The sequence below is a fragment of the Perca flavescens genome, chromosome 4 (genome assembly GCF_004354835.1).
Source record: "Perca flavescens isolate YP-PL-M2 chromosome 4, PFLA_1.0, whole genome shotgun sequence".
Lineage (NCBI taxonomy): Eukaryota > Metazoa > Chordata > Actinopteri > Perciformes > Percidae > Perca > Perca flavescens.
In genome coordinates, this window is record NC_041334.1 from 39066991 (window position 1) to 39092328 (window position 25338).

The 25338-nt window shown below is 41.3% G+C and overlaps 1 protein-coding gene across 1 annotated transcript; it reads left to right on the forward strand.

The window, feature by feature from the left end:
* Positions 1-10584: 10584 nt before the first annotated feature.
* On the forward strand, positions 10585-19899 carry LOC114554722 (ornithine decarboxylase-like). Its single transcript, XM_028576725.1, has 9 exons — positions 10585-10682; positions 10885-11012; positions 11123-11296; positions 11407-11579; positions 12560-12776; positions 14283-14366; positions 18191-18353; positions 19221-19342; positions 19541-19899. The coding sequence occupies exons 1-9, from the start codon at positions 10673-10675 to the stop codon at positions 19793-19795; spliced, it is 1326 nt and encodes a 441-aa protein (XP_028432526.1). The 5' UTR covers positions 10585-10672; the 3' UTR covers positions 19796-19899.
* Positions 19900-25338: the final 5439 nt, after the last annotated feature.

The following is a 25338-nucleotide window of genomic DNA, read 5'->3' on the forward strand; positions in this document are numbered from 1 at the left end:
CTTTTTACTCCACGTTTAGACGTTTAAGTGTTTTGAGGGGTAAAATCTGCGTGCATATGGTGACACAAAAGTGTGAGATTGGTGCTACGTTTACACGTGGCCGGCTATTTTCATAAACGGATATTTCAAGCTCTCGGTTTTCAGAAAAGTGTTTGTTTACATGTACCCGTGTATATATATGCCGTCAATGCAGTCAAGAGCACGCCAGACCTGTAGGTGGCGGTGTAACGAGAAGCTCAAGCCCACGTTAGCCAATCAGAATCCAGACAATAGCAACAACAGCAACCAATCACTTCCTCTTTCTCTCTCTCTCTCGGCTGCCTAAACCTCCGTTTGTCTCAGTTTACGTGCAAACAAAGGTTTAAAAAATCTCCACTTTGGCCGGAGTTTTTAGAAATAATCGTTTTCTGTGATTAAAAACAGGGTTTTCGTGTAAACGAGAGGCCAAACCGCAGGAAAATATCTTCGTCTTCCCTTCGTGTAAACGGGGCCTGGGTGTAGTATGCACACCAGGCGGCTAGGTGGTGGTGTGATAGCCTGGTGAGACTGTCCTGATCTGGCGAGCTCCAGTTTTCCGCTCGCAGATCAGTCTGGCATCTTGAGATGGAGAAAATTTGGAGCCATTCGCTAAACGACCGACCAATCAGCGTTGGTTTTGAGGCGGGTTAGGTGATAGACAGATGGTTTATCCAATCAGCTAACCAGGATTTTCAGACAGCGGTAGCCCTAATTCTGTTAGCTGCTCGCTAATGCTTTTTTTCTCTTGGATCCTTCTTTTGGAATATGGACCGGGAACCTGAAATGGGGCCTTTTATTCCTAAATTCTCGTTACACAAACGGAAAATCTCCTTTACCGACATGTTGCTAGCTTGCTGAGCTAATAGTCTAGGCAGAATTTCTGAAAATGTACTTATTTAAAGTGCTGGAGGCATTTTGTGATTATTTATATTATACAACATTTCTAGGGGTATTAAGGGGTGCTGAATCCAAATCTGCTGTATATGAAGCTCAAAAATGTCCCAAAATGCCTAAAAATTGAGAAATTCAAAATGGCCGCCACCGCCAGATTGAAATCTATTTTTCAGTATATCTTTTTAACTAAACAAGGTACAAACATGAACTTCAAAAACAGTGACATAACTTCGAAAAAAGCGAGAAACTTAAAAAGTAGAAGCACAGTAGAAGGAAGGCAAGAATAGATCCAAAAAAGGCGACAAAAATGTCACATTTTTGGTAGAAAAAAAAAAAAAAAAGTCTACATAAAGAGAATCAATGTGTTCTGGACAACAGTCTTGTAACTATTAAACATTTTGTTAAATATCTCACGTACCCCCTGAAGTACTCCTAAGTACCCCTAGGGGGACACGTACCCCCATTTGAGGAACACTGGTCTAAAGGGTAAAAACGAACTGTGCGAGTGTGTGTGTGTCTACACCTCCTCGTCTGTCCAGCTTTTGTAGTTCTCTTGGCACTACCAGGGAGAGAAGTGGAAGGAAGGTTCTACAGGCTCGAGGACTTGGTGGTGATGTGTGGCAGTGCTTCACACCACTAACCTGACTCCTCCAGATGGATCGCTTCGCATTTGCTCGGCATATCCATCTGGGAACTTTCCGTTGGAGAACTTTTGGGAAGGGGCGAAAATCCTGGTTAGCTGATTAGATAAACCATCCGTCTATCAACACCTATAGTTGGTGATAGACGGGCCAAATCAACCAATCAGATCAACGAAGCGTATGAAAATACAACCACAAGCCAGGCTACCCCTGCTGCTGCTGCAGGCAAAGCATAGCTCGTTATAGACAGGGTCAACTTTCACAAAATCAGAACCCCGAAGGCATTTTGTGATTATTTATATTATACAACATTTCTAGGGGTATTAAGGGGTGCTGAATCCAAATATGCTGTATATGAAGCTCAAAAATGTTCCAAAATGAGAGAAATTCAAAATGGCCGCCACCGCCAGATTGAAATCTATTTTTCAGTATATCTTTTTAACTAAACAAGGTACAAACATGAAATAAATGTGCTTTTGTAAGTTTTCCTATATGGGCAATTCAATGCCATATTCAGATTTGAGATGTAATGTGAAGAAACTGCTTAGATATTGCAAAAATATGTTTTTAACTATGAATAATTATTATAAGTTATTATTCTAATAATAATAATAATTATTATTATTACTATTATTGTTGATATTATCAGGCTACATTTACTTACTTTGTATTTTGTTTTGAGTTCAAATGTACAAACAAATACAAAAAGTTACAAACTTTAATTAAATGTTCACAGGTTTTCACACATGGGGAATTTAACATCCTGTCCTGATTTAGATCAAGTGTCAATAATCAGCTTGAAAATCATACAAGTATAGAGAAAAAGGTGGTCATTAGTGATAAAGAAGTTGTCAATCAAATAAGATCCAGAAGCAGGAAGATCCATGGGTCATGGTGATATTCATTGAACTATATCCCAGTAGAAGTTACAGTGACAGCTTATTCGCAGTCCTTTTCAATGTTCTGGCAAGTGTTGTCAAGTTTCCCGCAGTTGCATGCAACAAGCAAAACATCATCAAAGTGGACAGGCAGATTCTACAAAGGCTCATCACAGCTTACAGAGCAGGTCGCAAGGTAGACCTGGAAAATATTCTCCAGCATGAACTCATGCCCATCCTGCCATCTCTGGCCGCAACTAACGGCAGTCTACATTCCACCAACAAATCTGTTTTAGCTAATATACTGACAAAACATATCCAACTCGGCAACTATGCCAACAAGTTTGCTGACACAGTGTTGAAGATGTACCAGAGGGTTGATGTAGTCTTCGACAGGTACCATGACGAATCCATCAAAACAGGCACAAGAAAGAAGCATAAACAGCGCCACCGACCAATACGCAGAGAGATCGTGAATGACTCTGTTCCACTTCCAGCAGACTGGTCGAGCTTCATGGCACTGGAAGAGAACAAAGCAGATCTCGCTCGACTACTTTCAAACCATCTGATAGAACACAGCCCAGAATATGAGCCAGTGGTTGTAGTGTCAGGTGGATTTGCTGAAGCGACCACTGTCAAGTCATCAGATCCAGAACTTGAAATCTCCTCTATGAGTGCTGACCATGAGGAGGCTGATACACGACTGATTTTGCACTGCATCCAGGCCCCTATGGACACAATAGTCGTGTCAGCGCGTGACACAGACATGCTTCTTCTACTTCTAGCACATCATGACAGAATTGGATGTACCCATGTCTACATGAAAGCTGGGACATCAAAGGATCCAAAGTATTTTCCAGTACATGACATTTGCAAGTTACTCTCTGATCATCATGTGGACACACTCCTTGCCTTCCATGCCATCACCGGCTGTGATAGTGTGTCTCAGTTTAGCAGTCACGGAAAGAAAACAGCCTGGCAGGTGTTCGAGCAACATCACACCAATCTTACTGGCCTTGGGAAGGGCCCTCTCACAGAAGATATTGTGAATTCAACAGAGAAATTCATCTGTAAGATGTATGGTGTGCCCAAGGTTGATACATGCAACAAAGCAAGAGTGAAGTTGTTTTGCAAAGGTTGTCCACAAGAGACTCTGCCTCCAACCTCAGATACAGTGACGTTTCATATCATGCGTTCACACTATCAAGCGACAATCTGGAACCAAGCTCACCTGCCACATCCTGATCTTCCTCCAGTGGATGAAATGGGATGGATGCACAAGGAAGGTCAATTAGTGCCACGGCTAACGTCTCTGCCACCTATGCCTAAAGCCTGCAGGGAGTTCACTTCATGTGGGTGTACCAAAGGATGCCTCAGCCAACGCTGCAGCTGCAGGTACACTACTGGTCAAATGTTTTAGAACACCCCAATTTTTTTTGTTTTTTATTGAAATGTTAGCAGTTCAAGTCCAATGAATGGCTTGAAATGGTACAAAGGCAAGTGGTGAACTGCCTGAGGTTTAAAAAAAAAGTAAGGTTACCCAAAACTGAAAAATAATGTACATTTCAGTATTTTACAAAAAGGCCTTTTTCAGGGAACAAGAAATGGGTGAACAACGTAAAGCTGTTCTGCAGCAATGGAGGTTGATCAAGCTTTGGAAGTTGGTGCTACCAATTGGTGTTCCAACTGGTCTGGATTACTTCCAACCCCCTCTGTTTGTATAAAAGTATTGTTGGAACACACTGTGGTACAGTACCCTCGTGAGCATTATTTGAACAGTATTGTACTGCAGAAAGTAATGTGGTGCCATAAAAATGGCGGGAAAAAGGCAATTAACAATGGAAGAGAGACAGACCATCATAACACTTAAGAATGTTGGTCTTTCCTACAGAGAAATTGCGAAGAAAGTCAAGGTGTCAGTGAGTACAGTATTCTTCACCATCAAAAGGCACTTAGAAACTGGGGGAGACTCTGACAGGAAGAGGTCTGGCAGACCCAAAGCCACAACAGAATCAGAAGACAAGTTTCTGAGAGTCAACAGCTTGCGTGATAGGCGGCTCACAGGACAACAGCTTAAAGCACAGCTTAATAGTGGTCGTAATAAGCAAGTCTCAGTTTCAACTGTAAAGAGAAGACTTGGAGCTGCAGGTTTGATAGGTCGAGTTGCAGCAAGAAAGCCATTGCTAAGACGTCAGAATAAGAAAAAGAGGCTTGCCTGGGCAAAGAAACACTGCCAATGGACTACTGAAGACTGGAAGAAGGTGTTATGAACTGATGAATCAAAATTTGAAATCTTCGGTTCATCACGCAGGATTTTTGTACACCGTGGAGTAGGTGAAAGGATGATTCCTCAGCGTGTGACATCAACTATCAAACATGGAGGAGGAAGCGTGATGGTCTGGGGCTGTTTTGCTGGATCCAGGGTCGGTGATTTGTACAGAATGAAAGGCACCCTGAACCAAAACGGCTACCACAGCATTTTGCAGCGCCATGCAGTACCCTCTGGTATGGACCTAGTTGGTCAGGGGTTCATCCTACAGCAAGATAATGACCCGAAACATAGGTCCAAGCTATGCCAGAACTACCTCAGGAAAAAAGAACAAGATGGTAAGCTTAAAAACATGGAGTGGCCAGCACAGTCACCAGACTTAAACCCCATTGAGCTGGTTTGGGATGAACTGGACAGAAAAGGGAAAGCAAAGCAACCTAAAAGTGCCACACATTTATGGGAACTTCTGCAACAGAGTTGGGAAGAACTTTCTGAAGAATATTTGATTTCCATTGTAGAAAGAATGCCATGAGTGTGTTCAGCTGTTATATCTGCCAAAGGGGGCTACTTTGATGAGTCAAACATTTAGAATACATTTTGGTTTATAAATTGATTCCATGATTTATTTTTTAACTTAAATTGTTCATTTGTTCTATTCTTTCATTTCAGAGTACAATAAGACATTGAACTGCATGAATTTCAATAAAAACCTTGAAAAATTGGGGTGTTCTAAAATGTTTGACCGGTAGTGTATGTGTATAGGGAATTAGCTGATGTTGATCATTGTGTACAACAATGTATAAATATGATAGACTGGTAGAGTATATATCATATAAGCATATCACCATGCTTTTGGATCTTATTTGATTGACAACTTCTTTATCACTAATGACCACCTTTTTCTCTATACTTGTATGATTTTCAAGCTGATTATTGACACTTGATCTAAATCAGGACAGGATGTTAAATTCCCCATGTGTGAAAACCTGTGAACATTTAATTAAAGTTTGTATTTGTTTGTACATTTGACCTCAAAACAAAATACAAAGTAAGTAAATGTAGCCTGATAATATCAACAATAATAGTAATAATAATAATAATTATTATTAGAATAATAACTTATAATAATTATTCATAGTTAAAAACAACTATTTTTGCAATATCTAAACAGTTTCTTCACATTACATCTCAAATCTGAATATGGCATTGAATTGCCCATATAGGAAAACTTACAAAAGCACATTTATTTCATGTTTGTACCTTGTTTAGTTAAAAAGATATACTGAAAAATAGATTTCAATCTGGCGGTGGCGGCCATTTTGAATTTCTCTCATTTTGGAACATTTTTGAGCTTCATATACAGCATATTTGGATTCAGCACCCCTTAATACCCCTAGAAATGTTGTATAATATAAATAATCACAAAATGCCTTCGGGGTTCTGATTTTGTGAAAGTTGACCCTGTCTATAACGAGCTATGCTTTGCCTGCAGCAGCAGCAGGGGTAGCCTGGCTTGTGGTTGTATTTTCATACGCTCCGTTGATCTGATTGGTTGATTTGGCCCGTCTATCACCAACTATAGGTGTTGATAGACGGATGGTTTATCTAATCAGCTAACCAGGATTTTCGCCCCTTCCCAAAAGTTCTCCAACGGAAAGTTCCCAGATGGATATGCCGAGCAAATGCGAAGCGATCCATCTGGAGGAGTCAGGTTAGTGGTGTGAAGCACTGCCACACATCACCACCAAGTCCTCGAGCCTGTAGAACCTTCCTTCCACTTCTCTCCCTGGTAGTGCCAAGAGAACTACAAAAGCTGGACAGACGAGGAGGTGTAGACACACACACACTCGCACAGTTCGTTTTTACCCTTTAGACCAGTGTTCCTCAAATGGGGGTACGTGTCCCCCTAGGGGTACTTAGGAGTACTTCAGGGGGTACGTGAGATATTTAACAAAATGTTTAATAGTTACAAGACTGTTGTCCAGAACACATTGATTCTCTTTATGTAGACTTTTTTTTTTTTTCTACCAAAAATGTGACATTTTTGTCGCCTTTTTTGGATCTATTCTTGCCTTCCTTCTACTGTGCTTCTACTTTTTAAGTTTCTCGCTTTTTTCGAAGTTATGTCACTGTTTTTGAAGTTTTTGATACGTTTTTTCGACCTATTCTTGCCTTCCTTCCTTCTTTCTACCGTCTTTTTCCAAGGTTTTGTCTTTTTTCAGTTTTTGTCTTTTTTTTCATTAGCATTTAAAAGGAGATGCCACCGTTTGTTGAAATAGGGCTTATCACGATCTCCCCTAGCTGTAGATAGGTGGGGTCTCCTCTAGCTGTAGATAGGTCTCCTCTAGCTGTAGATAGGTGGGGTCTCCTCTAGCTGTAGATAGGTGGGGTCTCCTCTAGCTGTAGATAGGTGGGGTCTCCTCTAGCTGTAGGTAGGTGGGGTCTCCCCTAGCTGTAGATAGGTGGGGTCTCCTCTAGCTGTAGATAGGTGGGGTCTCCCCTAGCTGTAGATAGGTGGGGTCTCCTCTAGCTGTAGATAGGTGGGGTCTCCTCTAGCTGTAGATAGATGAGGTCTCCTCTAGCTGTAGATAGGTGGGGTCTCCCCTAGCTGTAGGTAGGTGGGGTCTCCCCTAGCTGTAGATAGGTGGGGTCTCCTCTAGCTGTAGATAGGTGGGGTCTCCCCTAGCTGTAGATAGGTGGGGTCTCCTCTAGCTGTAGATAGGTGGGGTCTCCTCTAGCTGTAGATAGATGAGGTCTCCTCTAGCTGTAGATAGGTGGGGTCTCCCCTAGCTGTAGGTAGGTGGGGTCTCCCCTAGCTGTAGATAGGTGGGGTCTCCTCTAGCTGTAGATAGGTGGGGTCTCCCCTAGCTGTAGATAGGTGGGGTCTCCTCTAGCTGTAGATAGGTGAGGTCTCCTCTAGCTGTAGATAGGTGGGGTCTCCCCTAGCTGGAGATAGGTGGGGTCTCCCCTAGCTGTAGATAGGGGGGGTCTCCTCTAGCTGTAGATAGGGGGGGTCTCCTCTAGCTGTAGATAGGTGGGGTTTCCTCTAGCTGGAGATAGGTGGGGTCTCCCCTAGCTGTAGATAGGTGGGGTCTCCCCTAGCTGTAGATAGGGGGGGTCTCCTCTAGCTGTAGATAGGGGGGGTCTCCTCTAGCTGTAGATAGGTGGGGTCTCCCCTAGCTTGAGATAGGGGGGGTCTCCTCTAGCTGTAGATAGGTGGGCCAACACATTTTTTGTGCATGCATTGTTTTAGTTCGGTGCAACACCGGCAGAGTTGCCGCTAGTTAGCTTAGCGTAGTGAATGGAATCCTATGTTTCCGGTTAGCATGTTGTGAGTAAAAGTGAGCCAACAAAAGACCAAAAAAAACAACCTAATTACTTGCACTGAGACAAAAAATGTGTTGGCCCACCTATCTACAGCCAGGGGAGACCGTGATAAGAACTATTTCAACAAACGGTGGAGTATCCCTTTAAATGTTTCTTTAAGTTACAAGGCTGGGGTTTAGTAAATCTATCGCTGACAGCGCTGTACTGTTCCTCTTTATAGAAACTTTTTTTTTTTTCTACCAAACATTATTAGTGCTGGTCAGGGGGTACTTGGCTTAAAGAAACAATTCAAAAAGGGACATTATTGAAAAAAGTTTGAGAACCACTGATATAGACGGGAACGCGACAGTTGAGCGTTTTTAAGATTTCCACTCTGGAGGGTGGTTTCACTTTTTTTTGCATTTTTAAGCCACAAAAACGCCGTTGTCGTCTAAACGAAAGGCACATCTGACAAAATATTTTGTCGTTTTCACCCGCCAGCTTATTTGTGTAAACAGGACCTGAGTTGGTCCTGGGAGCAAGTAAAGAAAACTCTTGTGTCTTCACTTAACAATCCACACTCCTCCGTTGGGATGTTCCTGATTGGTTAATTACCAAAACACAGACGTCACTGAAAGTCTGCTGATTGATCAACTAAAATATGAGATCATATGCCAGTACAGTTTTACACAGGTGCTAGTCTGAACAGAAGTATGTTTTCAGCATAAAGCCTTGCATCTGACGTGTGTTGCCGTTCTCAAAATCCCTTCTTTTCGGGAAACGACAGCAAACATCGAGCTAGCGAGCTACACGCTACAGATGGCAAGTTTTAAACAAAATTTTGATCACGCAATAGGGCAGGCCTGCTTGGTTCTTTCAATGAATAATTGTAATGATTTACAAAGAATATGTTTAGGGCATTTACTCTTTAACTGGGAGGTTTTGGGGACTAGGGTTTAATCCCGGGAAAAGGGATTCCCGGAAAATCTGATCAAAACCATTTCCCGTTTCCCGGGAAAGGTTATGACGGGAAACGGGAAATAAAATAAATTTAAAAAAAGGCAAGGAGTGCGTGTCTATTCTTCTCATACGGTAACGTTGATGCAGACGACGGTAGCTACGGTAATACAGGCTCCCTAAATCATTACACAGGCTCAATACATTCATTCATTAAAGATAGGCCTGTCTCTTTGCAGTGCACACTGCACACAATTGTACATTTCTGAGGATCATTTTCTTTAATTTTGTTTGGCCCTGCCCTAATAAAGAAATATTTGGTTAACTTCGAGTGATTATTCCCATTTGCAGCCGTTTACACATCCTCAACAGCAACAGAATGGATTTCGATAACTTAATGGTTTAAGAATCATTCAGTGGTTTTTAAAATAGATTTCTATAAAACATTGACTATATAAGGGTTGCCTAGATTTTCAGAAGACATGTCCCAGACATCCCACCTGGCATTTCATAATGAGCGCAGCAGCACGCAGCTCACTTGATCACGCAGCAGAATTGGTCATTGCAAACTGTGTTGATGATTAACATAAACTGTGTTCTTTAGTCCTAAAAATGATACAAATAATATAAAAACTGTCAGTTTGGGATTTTGGGAACACATATTTGAATGATATTGATACATTACTTGGGCTAAAAACAAACCAAAAAAAACACAGCCATTTCCTGGCCATTTCCCGGGATTCCCGGAATATGGGCTGTCTATTTCCCGGGATCTGATTCATCTCATTTTCGGGAAAAATATTAAACCCTATTGGGGACCGATTGGTGGAGATTGCTGTGGACAAAGTACACACGGAGATACACTGGTAAGAGCTAATGAGGTTTAACCATGTTTCAGCTCATTAAAATAGCTCACGTTACTGTATTGTCATTGTGTACTGTACTGTACTGTATGTGGCCTTTTCTTTTGCGGGGTGCAAATGTTCCAACAAAACAAGTTCCTTCTTAAGACTATTTAGCAGAGCCACATCGCTGCCCAAGACGATTGTGATTGGTTCAAAGAAATGCAAATAATCCAGAAAGTTTTTTTTTCTCCCATCCCAGAATGTACGTGTAGTGAAGCCAGACCTTCCTCCACAGCGCTGTGGAGATAGGTCTGTTAATGCAAGACCACTCCCAAGCAGACTTGCCAGTTTGTCTGTTATGTGATCCATCTGTTCATCAGGGCTGGTTTTAGCCTGCTATATTAGGGTTGGCTTGTAGAAATAATAGGTGGGCAAGTTGGGAGGTTGGTAGCATAGAGAAGTGCATTAGTGGCCCAAGGTTCGCCAGCTCCAAACAACCAGTGACATGGCACAGACATTTGGCCTAGTCGTACAGCCTGGCCTGAACCTTCGGTCTCAACACATCCATGTGAAAGACTGTAAAAAGAATAAGGCCTGAATCATAGACTGTCACTGGCCTGAACATGTTGAGAAGAGGGGGTGGGCAATGGGAGACTTTGGACACGTGTTTAGGCTGCCCACCCAATCAGAAGTAGGCTACTAAGCTTATGTTCTTTTGGGTGGGGTGAAGCCAGGACTGACCGAAATAAAATGTTCTCATGAGTGTTAGTCAGACGTGTGTGTCAGTATCTACTGTCAAACTTACATCCAGTTCTGTTTCATATTTTGAGATTTTTATGGTTGCGTCGTGACATATTGAGGATTATGGACCGTGGTAAGGTGGAAAAACTGGGTGATCTGATGTAATGTGTAAGCCAAATGTGCCTACAGTTTAGGTTTTTGACTACTATGTACAAAGTATAATGTAGACAAATGGCTATAAACAAAGAAGGGCATAGATGATTTTTATTGTGATCCAGCCTAACATTAACAATATTTTTTTGCTTTTGTCTTTTGCTGCTTGTCATGCCTTGCAGGAACAGTAGATACAAAGGAATCAGTCATGCATGTTTCGTCCCCTGAGAATTGTGACATTGACATTTTAGAAAATGGAAGGACCGTCAAAGATGTCATAGACAATAAAATAAAAGAGCTTGGATCTATGGTGAGTATCAGAGACATTATGTCACTTTTTCAAACTATGAATCTCTGTGGAATTGTGTGAAAATATTGCGAGATAGATTTCAAAATGAAATGTTAACTTGGCTCTACTAGGACAATGAAGAGCCATTCTACGTGGCAAATCTAGATAGCGTGTATAAGAGACACCTCAGATGGCTTACTAACTTGCCTCGAGTCAAGCCTTTCTATGCAGTGAAGTGCAACAACACAGCAGCAGTTTTGAGGATGATGAGTGCTCTGGACACAGGTTTCGACTGTGCCAGCAAGGTACTGATGAACTATTTCAAAGATAATCTAGCTCTCCGTTTTCTTTGTTATCGAGAAAGGTTGTTTCCTTCTCAGCTGGCTCATTTGAAACATGTTTTGGTCAAACACAGGGTGAGATCCAGATGGCCTTGTCCCTCGGAGCGACACCTGATAATATCATTTACGCACATACAACCAAACCACTGTCACACATCAGATATGCCTGTGCTCATGGAGTAGATATGATGACTTTTGATAGTGAGGATGAACTCCTTAAAGTGTCTCGTTGTCACGCCAAGGCCAAGTAAGTGAACAACTAATGATACTTTGCTTCTACAGTACGTTGTTTAAATTCTTGTTAAAGCATTGATTGTCCCTTGTGTTGTCCTCAATGTCGTCCATGAACGTGTCATTCCGGGTCAAAATTGAAAAATGCATGGAAGCAATTGAACTTTTTTCGACTTTTTTGACGCATTTTTAATGCTTTTGCTGCTTTTTTAAACGTTTTTGTCCCTCTTTTCAATGTTTTTTTTTTTTTTTTTTTTTTAATTCATGGTCAATAAACCTAATAAAAAGACATCATACGTAATTTTTGAGTTTGAAAAAAAAGCAGATATTATGAATTATTTTGACTAATAGAATAGTTAAGATCAGAGGATGTTGAGTGAATCACAGACTGGTTTATGTCAAAGTTTGGTCAGGATGCTGTTTTGAAACCATTTAAAAAATGTTTTTTTTCAAATGCCATGAAATTAAATAAAACAGCCAAAACTCAATGGAAGTAATCATTATTCTTACCTGCGAAGAACACGGATGCATGAATGTATGTGTTGTATGGGTTCCATACAACGTACGTGCATGAATCCAAGTTATTTTGGGGCAATTTGGTTTTTAAGAAACTAGAGCTGCTCCCTCTTAGTCGTTTAGTTGACTAATCGGTCGTTCTGGTCTTAGTCACCTTAGATCTCTTTAGTCCATTAGTCTTGTTTGATGCTTTTTTCATGCTGAATGACTTATTTCCAAGAAACGTACTTGCACATCTCTGGTAAACACAAAAATTAAAGTGGTGCTTTTGCATGACTCTTTGCGGTGAAACTCAGATTTACAGATCTGTTGATTAAATCAACTAATTGATTAGTCGATACAATTGAATGAGTGTTAGTCGACTAAGAATGTCTTTAGTCAAGCGCAGCCCTATAAGAAACCCATATTTCTGATATAAAAAACTTTGAAAACGGAGGACAACACAACGGTTAACATAAAGTCTTTCAAATCACTTTCCAGACTGGTACTCCGCATCGCAGTGGATGACTCCAAGTCGCTGCTAAAACTCAGTTCAAAGTTCGGAGCCAGACTGGTGTCAGTCGGTAAGCTGCTGGAACGTGCTGGAGAGCTGGGCTTAGACGTCATAGGGGTCAGCTTTCACGTAGGCAGCGGTTGCACTGGAGGTTCGACGTTCAAACAGGCCATTGTAGATGCCAGACATGTCTTTGACATAGCGGTAAGTCATTGTCATAGAAGTCTCACATTGCCAGACCTTCCTCCACAGCACCGCGGAGGAGGCTCTGCCTTGTCCACACAGCATTCTAGGATGGGAGAAAAACATGCTCTGGTTTATTGGCCAGACAGAGCCACAGTGCCTCTGCTAAATAGTCTCAGGAAGGAACTTGTTTTGGTGGAACATGTGTACGTTCAAAAGTAGTTTTAGTCGTGCAACAGAAAACTCTGATTGGACAGATAGTCTAGCTAGCTGTCTGGATTTACCCTGCAGAGATCTGAGGAGCAGTTAACCATAGTCCTCACAAATCCACCGGAGGTTAGAACACCAACACAGAGACAGAGGAAGGGGATGGACATCCGGTGGAAATGAGGGACATCTGGCAGAAATTCTACTGGCACCATAGCAATAGAACACAAGAATTAAATTGAATTTCTTTGTTGATGATTTGCAGTTGTGTTGCAAACTGTCTGCCTGTGTTTAATTTGTATTTTGTACAACTTTATGCAAATATTGTTCTTTTAACTTCAATACATTTGTCCTTTTTAATACCCTTCCTGTCCAGTGAAAACCATGTATCTCCGTATTTGGTGAATTTGAATGTTTCTCAGGATGACGTGTTGCTTATGTGTTGAGAAAATTCTTATACAACACTTATAATTAAAGTCTTTAAAAAGCCTCTTGGTTGCGCCCTGGTAGCTCACCTGGTTGAGCGTGCGCCCCATGTACTAAGGCACGGTCCTTAGTGCAGCAGCCAGGGTTCGAGTCCGACCCACAGTCTGTGCTGCATGTCATCCCCCCCCCTCTCTCTCTCTCTCTCTCTCTCTCTCTCTCTCTCTCTCTCTCTCTCTCTCTCTCTCTCTCTCTCTCTCTCTCTCTCTCTCGCTCTCTCTCTCTCTCTCTCTCTGCTGCTTTTCTGATACCATGAAACGTTTTACTTCGCTACAAACATATGATGATCTTATACATTGCTGTAGATTAAACTGCCCAACTGTATGAAAAGGAGTTAAATTAGAAAGACATTAAACATCAACAGCATTAAAATGCAACATACACAATAATATAAATCCATTAAGGCTCTGACACACCAACCCGATTATCAGCCGTCGGACAGCCTGGCTAGGTCGGTGACTCGAGTCTGTTCGGTATGTTCCGTGCCGTCGGCTTTAATTTGGGCTGATTTGACTTGTTGAATCGGCCAGTGGGCAGTCGGACTCAATGACCAATCTGATTGGTGGAGTGCTAGCCCTTGACTAGCGAATCAGTGCACAAGAGGGTTAGTGTGTCAGAGCCTTTAGATATAACAGGAAAACACTGACAGGGAACATTTTACTGCATAGTGAGTACTGTAACTTTTGAAAATTTGAGTAAATGTTGCTGATAATACTTTTACTTTAATAAGTGTCTGAATGCAGGACTTTTACTTCTGAAATATTTTCACAGTGTGGTATTGGCACCTTTACTTGCTATTTACTTGCTATTGATATGACTGATGGATATCTTTTTCAGAATTTGCTGGGATTCCAGATGAGACTCTTGGATATTGGTGGAGGATTTTCTGTGATTGGGGACTTTCAAGAGAAATTTGAAGAGGTAAAATTGAAAAAAAAAAAAAAGATATACTGTGTATATATATACAATTGCAACAGTTCACCCAGAGAGAGGAGTACATCTGGATGAGTAATATAAAGTATCTATACTTAAGAGTTTGTACGGCACCAGTCTTGCATTGCCAGACCTATCTCCACAGCGCTGTGGAGGAAGGTCTGGCTACACCACTGATGCATTCTGGGATAGGAGAGAAAAACATTCTGGGTTGTTCGCATTTCTTTAAACCAATCACAATTATCTTGGGCGGTGCGTCTGCAAAATAGTCTCGGGAAGGAACTTGTTTTGGTGGAACATTTGCACCCCAAAAGAAAACGCCACATACAATATTTAATGAATATAACTGTTCACCATGTGTACTTCGTTCACAGCAATCCCCACCAATCGGTCGCAAAACGTTCCAGTTAGAGAGTAAATGCAGTAAACATATTCTTTGTAAATCTTTGCAATCATTTCCCGACCTGCCTTATTGCAAGACCAAATTTTCCTCAAAACTTGTCATTTTCAGCGTGTAGCTCGCCAGCTAGTTTGTTGTTGTTTCCCGAAGCAAAGGGATTTTGAGAACGGAGACGCACAGAGAGCGTAATGCGAGGGACTCACGCGCCTGGATGTCGAGCCTGGTCCCGCAGAATCCCGTGAAATGATCCCAAACTGTTAGCATCTCATTACGTGGTGGTGGCACGGAAGGTGTGAATATTCCATGTGGCCACCACGGAAAACAATGGCAATGTAAAGTCAATGAGAAGATGATGTAGCATTAGGAGCAACTACGGTAGCGAGTAGTATGAGAACCCGAAAATCCGCATAGGGAAGTTGGTTGGGGATGTGGATGGGTCAAACAACACAGGACTTTCACCCAGGGGACCGGGGATCATATGCCGCGTGTCACGTTTCCTAAACCCAACCGTCCCGTTCTTCTTTACCTAAACCCAGCTGTCCCGTTCTTCTTTACCTAAACCCAACTGTCCCGTTCTTCTTTACCTAAACCCAACTGTCCCGTTCTTCTTTATCTAAACCCAACTGTCCCGTTCTTTACCTAAACCCAACTGTCCCGTTCTTCTTTATCTAAACCCAACTGTCCCGTTCTTCTTTACCTAAACCCAACTGTCCCGTTCTTCTTTATCTAAACCCAACTGTCCCGTTCTTCTTTACCTAAACCCAACTGTCCCGTTCTTCTTTACCTAAACCCAACTGTCCCGTTCTTCTTTATCTAAACCCAACTGTCCCGTTCTTCTTTACCTAAACCCAACTGTCCCGTTCTTCTTTATCTAAACCCAACTGTCCCGTTCTTCTTTACCTAAACCCAACTGTCCCGTTCTTCTTTATCTAAACCCAACTGTCCCGTTCTTCTTTACCTAAACCCAACTGTCCCGTTCTTCTTTACCTAAACCCAACTGTCCCGTTCTTCTTTATCTAAACCCAACTGTCCCGTTCTTCTTTACCTAAACCCAACTGTCCCGTTCTTCTTTATCTAAACCCAACTGTCCTGTTCTTCTTTATCTAAACCCAACTGTCCCGTTCTTCTTTATCTAAACCCAACCGTCCTGTTCTTCTTTACCTAAACCCAACCGTCCCGTTCTTCTTTACCTAAACCCAACTGTCCTGTTCTTCTTTATCTAAACCCAACTGTCCCGTTCTTCTTTATCTAAACCCAACTGTCCCGTTCTTCTTTATCTAAACCCAACTGTCCTGTTCTTCTTTATCTAAACCCAACTGTCCCGTTCTTCTTTATCTAAACCCAACTGTCCCGTTCTTCTTTATCTAAACCCAACTGTCCCGTTCTTCTTTATCTAAACCCAACTGTCCCGTTCTTCTTTATCTAAACCCAACTGTCCCGTTCTTCTTTATCTAAACCCAACTGTCCCGTTCTTCTTTATCTAAACCCAACTGTCCCGTTCTTCTTTATCTAAACCCAACTGTCCCGTTCTTCTTTACCTAAACCCAACTGTCCCGTTCTTTATCTAAACCCAACTGTCCCGTTCTTCTTTACCTAAACCCAACTGTCCCGTTCTTTATCTAAACCCAACTGTCCCGTTCTTCTTTACCTAAACCCAACTGTCCCGTTCTTCTTTATCTAAACCCAACTGTCCTGTTCTTCTTTATCTAAACCCAACTGTCCCGTTCTTTACCTAAACCCAACTGTCCCGTTCTTCTTTATCTAAACCCAACTGTCCCGTTCTTCTTTACCTAAACCCAACTGTCCCGTTCTTCTTTACCTAAACCCAACTGTCTCGTTCTTCTTTACCTAAACCCAACCGTCCCGTTCTTCTTTACCTAAACCCAACCGTTGTGATCAGACATACCTGTAATTAGATTATAAATTTTTATTATTCTCTCGGGTTATTTGTCAATATTAAATCTATAAAGGTTTGAGAAGATTTTGTTATACGAGTTGGTTTACTTAATAGTTGTGTCATTTGAAAAGGTTTTATTATTTCTTTAAGTTTGTTTCTACATGATTTCTCCAACCAATTTCAATTAAAGTCACCTAAAAGAATGACTTCTTTTCCATCACATTGTTTAAGTAAGTTACCAAGAGAAATAAACAAATCCTTAGTAGCTTTAGGAGGTCGATAAATTGCTAATACACAGAAAGTCATTTGAGGAGACAAAGTAATAGTAGTCCCCACACACTCCAAGTTACAATCACTGATGTCCAGTTGTTTACTTTGGATGTGATCTTTTACGTAAATCAGCACACCGCCGCCTTTACCCTTGTTTCTGTCGAATCTATACAAGGTGTATCCCGACACTTTAACTATAGAAGAGGGAGTAGTAGGAGTTAACCAAGTTTCCGTTAAACAAAGATAATCAAGATTTGAATCTGTTAACAAATGTTCGATCTGCTCAGTCTTTAAAGCAATGCTGCGGATGTTTAAATGTCCTCCGAAAATTCCCTTCGGCTTTATTTTTGGATTCCAAAGCACGCTTGCGTGATTCACAGTCTGAAACAGTTTCATTTGCTGCTGTTTAAGTAAACCGGCAGTATTGGCAATTGCTGCTGGCTTTGCGTGGATCAATGATGTTATTATTTTCTCAGGAATGAACTTAGGAACCGATTTTGTCAGGGGGTTACCTCGTTTTCCCACGCTGGAGCCTTGGATATGGGTCAGCGACGCTTCCACTCCATGAATGGGAACAGCTGATTGTAGAGCATCCACACGATCTTGATAAGCCCGGGGTTTAGATGAATATCCCCACGTAGAAGTAGAACCGTGCAGAGAAAGACAGAATATCCTTGAGTCCGACTTGCTGGTACCATCCCTCTAGAGCAGCGCCCGCTCTCACGCAGCCGCCACTGATACATGCTCGCCCGTCATTTAAAATGTTTGAGTATATGGTGTATTGGCACCATGAAGCAAGTGGCATTGGCACGACTATATCTGCAAACGCCGTGGCCTGCAACAAAGTATGGCGTTCGCGTTCACGAGATCCCCACAGTTGCGTCAGTAGGAGAAACAACACGTACAGAGTTACCCGGAGATGTAATGAGTTCTCTGTTGTAGTGAGTTTGATTCGTGGGTTCCAAGATGCAGAAATTCCATTTGCAAAAAAATCATCTGGCAGTCTCCCAGTTTGTTTTAGGAAAGGTGCAGCAGCACCTGTCAAGCTACTGCCTTCCTCCGCCATTTTGCCCTTCAGACAATTATTCTGGAAATGTACTTCCGTTGATCCAGACTACTACTACACTTACCTTTGTTGCCTATAATGAGTGATACTGGTCACTTTAAGATTCCGCGAAATGTCTGAAATATCAAGGTGTAGGTGTAAACCCTTTTGAATATGCCCATTGTGGTTTTCCCTCCTAGTTTTCAGAAGTGATTAATGGAGCACTGGATGAATTCTTCCCGCCTGACAGTGGGGTGCAGATTATTGCAGAGCCGGGCCGGTACTACGTGGAATCAGCCTTCACACTGGCAGCGAACGTCATTGCCAAAAGAGTAGTCAGTGATGATATGGATGAACAAAGTGGTAATGTATAGATTTGTCTTTTGAAGCCACATGAATGTTGTGCATCCAGTATTAACACATTTACTAATGTTGGTTTGTATTTAAATGTATCTGCACCACTTCATCAAGAATCCTCTTCGGTAGAGAGCCATTCAGTCTCTGAGTGAGCACAATCCGGACTTGTAGCGTTGTAGTAATTCACTTTGTGCAGAACCATTGACTGTAAATATTAATGGTCAATGCATCCGGTTCGGCGAAGTGCTGGAAATGCGGAAGTGCCTTCAACCTGCATTATATCTGAATTCCTGCAGGCGGAGACTCCTTAAACCTGCAATATATCTATATTCCTGCAGGGGGCGACACATGCAGTTGCAAAAGGAGGTCGTTTTCTATAGAAAACTATGAGAAGGTGACCCACTTCTTAATTGATTTATGACCTCAGTAAACATTTTCACAATGAGTTTATTGTCTCAGTTGCTAGTTTTAAGTCTTCTGCAACACAGAATGATGTTCATTTTTTGAATTATGGTCTCGTTGATTTTAAAATCGGCGATAAAGCCGGGGGTGTTTTAGGGCGTGGCTATGATGTGATTGCCAGTGAAAGCGTGTAACGTAACTCCTCCCTCTCGTCTAAAATCCTCACATTCGCAACCAGGATGGCTGCGCCGGTAACGGCAAACTCAACAACTCATAGCAGATCTCCACAAACCAATGGGTGACATCACACGTGCTCTTCCATTAATATTAACAGTCTATGTGCAGAACCCAATATACCTTGCTGCAATTGCTTGACCAGAGATACTTTTATTATAAATTTCAACATTTTGCAAAAATAATGCATAGTTGCCATTTTAGTAACTTTCATTATTTTGCATGTATTTCTTCCAGACGGAGAGGAAAACAACCCTGGCAGAATGATGATGTACTACCTTAATGAAGGAGTGTTTGGCTCCCTGAGTTGCATTGTCTTTGACCCTGCTCACTCCAACTATGAGCCATATCTTCACAGGGTAAATATCAACCCTGTCACCACATAAGAAAGCCAATATTGGAGCATTCTATCTAGAAGTTTTAACGTTAGAAATGCAGCATACCTGTAAATCCCATCCCAATAATCCGAAATAGGCAAGAGAGAAAAAAATAGATTGTGGTAGAATATGATAACTAGTGATGTTCATTGTATATGTTAATGTTTGTGCTCTACACAGGTTGTTGAGAGCAGCGAGCGGAGATACCGGTCTGTTATCTGGGGTCCAACCTGCGACAGCTCTGACAAAGTACTTGACAACTACTGGATTCCTGAGTTGCGTGTGGGGGACTGGCTTCTCCTCGACAACATGGGTGCTTACTCTGTCAGTGCGACGTCTGACTTCAATAGCTTTGAAAGAGCGCACATTTACCCTGTTGTGACAGCTGAGACCTGGCACTCCTTAAACCTTTCTCACACCTTCAACTACCGTTAATGAGCTGGTAACACATAGGTTGGATATTGGTTTAATACACGTCCGATAGGGATGCTATTATTATTATTAGAGATGGCCCGATACCATTTTTTGCTTCCCGATACCTGAACTTGTGTATCGCCCGATACCGAGTACCGATCCGATACCAGTGTGTCATATATTTTATTATGTTTTAACAACTGTATTCCACTATCCCTGTATGGATGTGATATTATTTCTATCTTTGTGAAACATGAACAAACACAAACAATGAACGCCACAGAACTTTCTTTTATTGTCCAGTTTGACAGTCAGTTATAACGGAAGAAGAACATAAATAATCTACTTTAACGTAGATTTTCTTTAGGGCTTTATTACGTGGTATCGGATCGGTGCATAAACTCCAGTACTTCCCGATACCGATACCAGCGTTTTAGGCAGTATCGGAGCCGATCGGAACATCTCTAATTATTATATGTCTAACCGTTAAGCTACAGTAAGAATTTTGATTGATTAATACTATCACTTAAACAGTTAAAACAATATTATTAAAACACAAATAAAAACATTATTAGAATACATTTTTGCGTGATAAAAGATAAAATAGGCTATAAGCTATGTTTCCATCCACACGTTTTTATCCAAATTAAGTGATATCGAATGAAATATCGGCTCAAAGGAAATATCTTCGGTCTCATCGGATATTATCTTGATCGATATATACGGTTTATGTGATAAACGCTGATGGAAACGTTATTTGCCGAATAAATAATTAATTGCGATTAAGTTTTAGGTCATTTCATGGTTGCAACCCGCCACGAAAGGAAGAAGTTTTAGTTCATTTCCGCCCAGTATTTCCACTCTGTTTGCACACATGGCAGGTGGCAACAAAGACATGATGTAAGTGGACGAATGAGGAGACGAGAGACTTTTTGAATTTCATTTACGTTCCCACACCACAGACCGCCTCCGTTGTCGTCGGGCATTTACGTGCATCTGCATCTGCATCATCATAGCAATGTGTTGCTAACGTCGTTGTTTTCTTATTATAGCTCGATATGTCGCTACCAGCACTATTACAACTTGTGCAATATTGATCATTTGTTGGTAGATGGCGCGATCCATTTTGTCTAGCAAAACTTTGTTCGCAAATGTTCGCTTGAATGTTGTGCGATTCCGTGCAAAAATGAACGGAAACACCTTAAAATGTCTCAAATCAATTCGATATGCCAATTTGACCGCAAAACAGCACGTGTGACGTCATAACGCAACAGGTTTTTATTTGCTTTAAAGCCTTTGGATGGAAACACACTTTCACCACACTTTTTTATTTGCATGATTTCTTTTTACTGAACTTCAGATAATTCGATTGACAAGTGGATGGAAACTTAGCTATAGGCTACATTTACATCTATTTCTTTTTAGTTAACTTGTTGGTGCTAACTTGGCACATGCCACTCTATTGTTAAGGACTGGTGGGTTAAATCGGTTGTCCTACACACAGAGTATGTCAGGTGGCCACAGAGCTGACAACCCCGCAGGTAGATGCGATGGAGACAGGCTGAAGCAGGATTTATGCTTCTCTGGCGGCTCCATGCAGAGCTTTCACCGTAGCCTACGTAAAGGTCAATTTATGCTTCTGCGTTAAATCGACACTGTGGGTACGTACGTGGCGATGCTGACCCTACGTGGATACAGCGCTGTCGACGCAGACCACAACTGTGATTGGTCCGCTTGGCAGGGTTCCTGGTTCTCCTTCTCCATAAACAACATGAAATCAAGGAGAGGGTTAACTTTTCCTGTTCCAGATTTCCGACCGTCAGAAAGAACAGGAGAGACACTTTGTTTCTGTCTCAGACTCGGGCCCAGTGGGCCGGTGTTGTGACAGCAACTAAGCGTCTGCTATGGCCGTGTTAAAGGCACACGATGCAAGATTTGTACCTTAATATAACAGCGTCTGATTCATTTTGATTGTAAACAAACTCGTAGTAGGGCGAATCATCCCGATAGCAAAGCAGGGGGGGTACGCCGCTGGCAAAACCAGCAATGCAGGTTTGAGAGGTGGCGCCCCGCCAAATCTTGCCTTACAGAACAACGTCACATACATCAACAACATATAAGAAGCAGCCTCCGTGGAAGACACTAGAACGCATTTCAAATGTGAATCATGGCAGAGTCGACGAAGACAGCGCGGTCGGAAGAGTCAAGGAAAAGAAAACGAGAAACTGACCGCGTGAGGAACCGGATAAGAGTCCCACTCGGTCAGGCTTTCACTCGTTGGCGAGAGCTAAAAAGCAACAACGGTAACGTTAAATACAAGTACTCCACAGCGACTCTAGGGGTCGCCGTTTGAAAAAAAATGGAAACTGCATAGTATGCCTTTAATAGTAAATGTAGGTATGTCTTTGTGAAACTTAAATGTTTCTTGTAACAGAATAATCGCAATCGCTAAAGTAGCGTTTGCTGTTCATAAACGTAACCAGGCATGACATTTATCTGATTATAGTTAAAGTTAATTAAAGTGCCGATTGTTTGATGGAATATTTTTGATAGACCTATGTCTAATGGTGCGTTCTTTTTGTCCACCGAAGTCGATCTACGAGGAGTTTTCCGGAGTTACAAACCGGAAGTTACAAAAAGAACGCCCCCGAGGTCGTATATAGACCCCGAGTTCACTTTCAAAGATGGCTACGTCGTGCATCACACGTAGTAAACATTGTGGTTTCTACAGTTTTAAGCATTTTTGTGGTTGTTTTAACCAAATGAAGAAGTGGTACACATAGTGCTGAATACTGCTACCTATAGACATGTCTCTACAGTCTTATTAGGAGTTAAACATAGTGCTGTATACTGCTACCTATAGACATGTCTCTACAGTCTTATTAGGAGTTAAACATAGTGCTGTATACTGCTACCTATAGACATGTCTCTACAGTCTTATTAGGAGTTAAACATAGTGCTGTATACTGCTACCTATAGACATGTCTCTACAGTCTTATTAGGAGTTAAATATCGCCTGATTAGTTATTTTGGAGCTTGTGCAGCTGAAATTGTCTAGAGACGCTCGGTTTCTATATGACAACAATGGCTTTAAGCCGAGTCTGGAGCAGAAAGCAGAGCAGTAGCCCAACGTTAACGTTAATCAAAACGTAATTTTCATCAAACTGTGAAATATATGTGTGTAATATGTCAATAACTGGGTGAATAGAATCCTAAATGTTACTAAAAATGTTACAAAAATCCATCTTTTCTCCGACTCGTAGTATCGTGTGACAAAAAGAACGCAACAACCCCGCGGTTATTCGTTTTTCGACACGGATGTGACATCACACTCGAGCTACTAGTCGCGATTACACGACAAAAAGAACGCACCATAATATCCTTGTTTAGGCTATATTTGGAAAACAGACTGTAGCCTATAATTAACACGATTTACAACTGGGTTATATATAAAATAAAGAAAGTATCTCTCATGCAATTATCCTTATGACTCTACATTATTTTACTTGCACTGTGTGAACCAAAATCCAGTCATTTTTACTTAGGTGAAATATGTAGTAACATGTAGTTTTGCACTTGCCTTTCATGAAACCTAAGGACACTTCACAGAATGACTGTGGCTAAGCTAAGGGAGATTGTAGGCTGTGGTGAATAGGTGGTCTTTCAGGAGCAGGGACGTCGTTAGGCCTATTTTAGGGGGGCTGAAGCTACCCCAAAATGTTCCTAAGCCCCCTTAAATAATAATTGCAAGTAACTGGGGGATTCATCTCGTCTCGTCGCTACTCTTTGGTCTGAACTCGCTATGCACCCTCCCCCCCACACATACACACACCGATACACACGTTAATGGTGAAAGGAAGAGTGATTAAACCTAGTGTGATACAGAGTGAAATTGTAAGTTTTTAATTACCTGCTTACCTTTTGCTACGTTTTCTTGAGGTAAAGGGAAGGGGATATTTTGGTTTGCTATGGAAAACTAAAGTCTAGCTAGAGTGAACGAGTGAAATACAAGAAATGGTAATCACAACTCTTTATTCATTGCCAATAATATAGCCTCTCTCTATAGTAGGCATATTCTAAAACAATATCAATCCCCATACAATGCTGTTGTCACTGAAAACTAAATGTCATAGGGTCCCTGTTAATGCTATTGTACCGTTGAATCCTTCAATTCATTGAGCAGATGAGATGGATATTGAAAGATATTTCAGCAGAGAGAGAAAGAAGCAGGAGATTGGCAGAGCAGTTGATTCTGATTGAGGTCAGTAGTGGTCTATAGGTCTAAGGATTGTTTGGTTTTCTTCTAACAATAAGCATTTGTTGACAGGTCTAGGTACTATGCATAGCCTAAACTAAATTATTTCATTATATTTATTATATATGCTAGCTATATTTTAACCAATTTAACTTTCTGCATACATTGGCTGTGATAAATTAAATAAATATGTACTGTAGATGTTGCCTAAATGTAGGCTAGGCTAAATATGAGCACATAACCACAGATACATGTGAAAATAAAATGAAAGCAATCCTACATACAGTACATACAGTATATACAGTAATCATTACTCCAAATCTTGTATTCCTTCATCAGGTTATTGTATTTAGACTGTAGCCACTTTAAATAGGATCCGTATTAATATCTTACATGATAAAATATGCAGTGATGCCTATTTTGTTCTTTTTCTTGTACTGCTATTTGTCATATTTGTTTAACTTACCAACTTATTAGCTGTCTGGCCTCTGTTTGACTGTTTTTGGACATTTTGGATGTTGTTTCATGTGACCAATTTGCATTTTGAAGTCATGAAATTAGCATCAAGGTTTTGTTTTATCTTAAAGGATAAGACAGAAGGAACAGAGTAGAAATGGAAGAAGAGGATATGTCTGTCACTTTTGACTTGTTAACATATTGGTTTCTTGACTGGTGGTTGACATACACATACAGTATCTCACAAAAGTCAGTACACCCCTCACATTTTAGTAAATATTTCATTATATCTTTTAAAGGGACAACACTGAAGAAATGACACTTTGCTACAATGTAAAGTATTAAGTGTCCAGCTTGTATAACAGTGTAAATGTGCTGTCCCCTCAAAATAACTCCACATACAGCCATTAATGTCTAAACCGCTGGCTACAAAAGTCAGTCCACCCCTATGTTAAATTCCCATAGAGGCAGGCAGATGTTTATTTTTAAAGGCCAGTTATTTAGGGGCCTTCACCATACCTAGAGATTGGCATGGTTTTATGTCGGTTAGCCTAATAGCTGGTTTGATTTGCATTGAGAGATGATTTTATGGAAAGTACCCCTGTGATGTGGGAGCAGGGAATTAGGGATGGCTGAAGTGAAACTGACGTTCCGAAGCTTTGTCGAGATCCCGAAGCGCAGATGTTTCGAAACACTGATTCAAAGCGTGATTCAAAACACCCATGTCACATGACTACGGCTAAATGAAACATCGGAGTGTTTCACAAGTGTTTCAACAGGTGGCATGAATCAGCGTTTGATTGACAGGGTCGGGAACACACAATCGCACATCAGTATAAAAGTTAAGTCAACG

Coding starts and splice junctions, on each gene's coding strand:
- LOC114554722 (XM_028576725.1), top strand. Junction 11,013..11,122: donor TAAAAGAGCTTGGATCTATG/GTGAGTATCAGA, acceptor TGGCTCTACTAG/GACAATGAAGAGCCATTCTA. Junction 19,343..19,540: donor ATGAGCCATATCTTCACAGG/GTAAATATCAAC, acceptor TGCTCTACACAG/GTTGTTGAGAGCAGCGAGCG.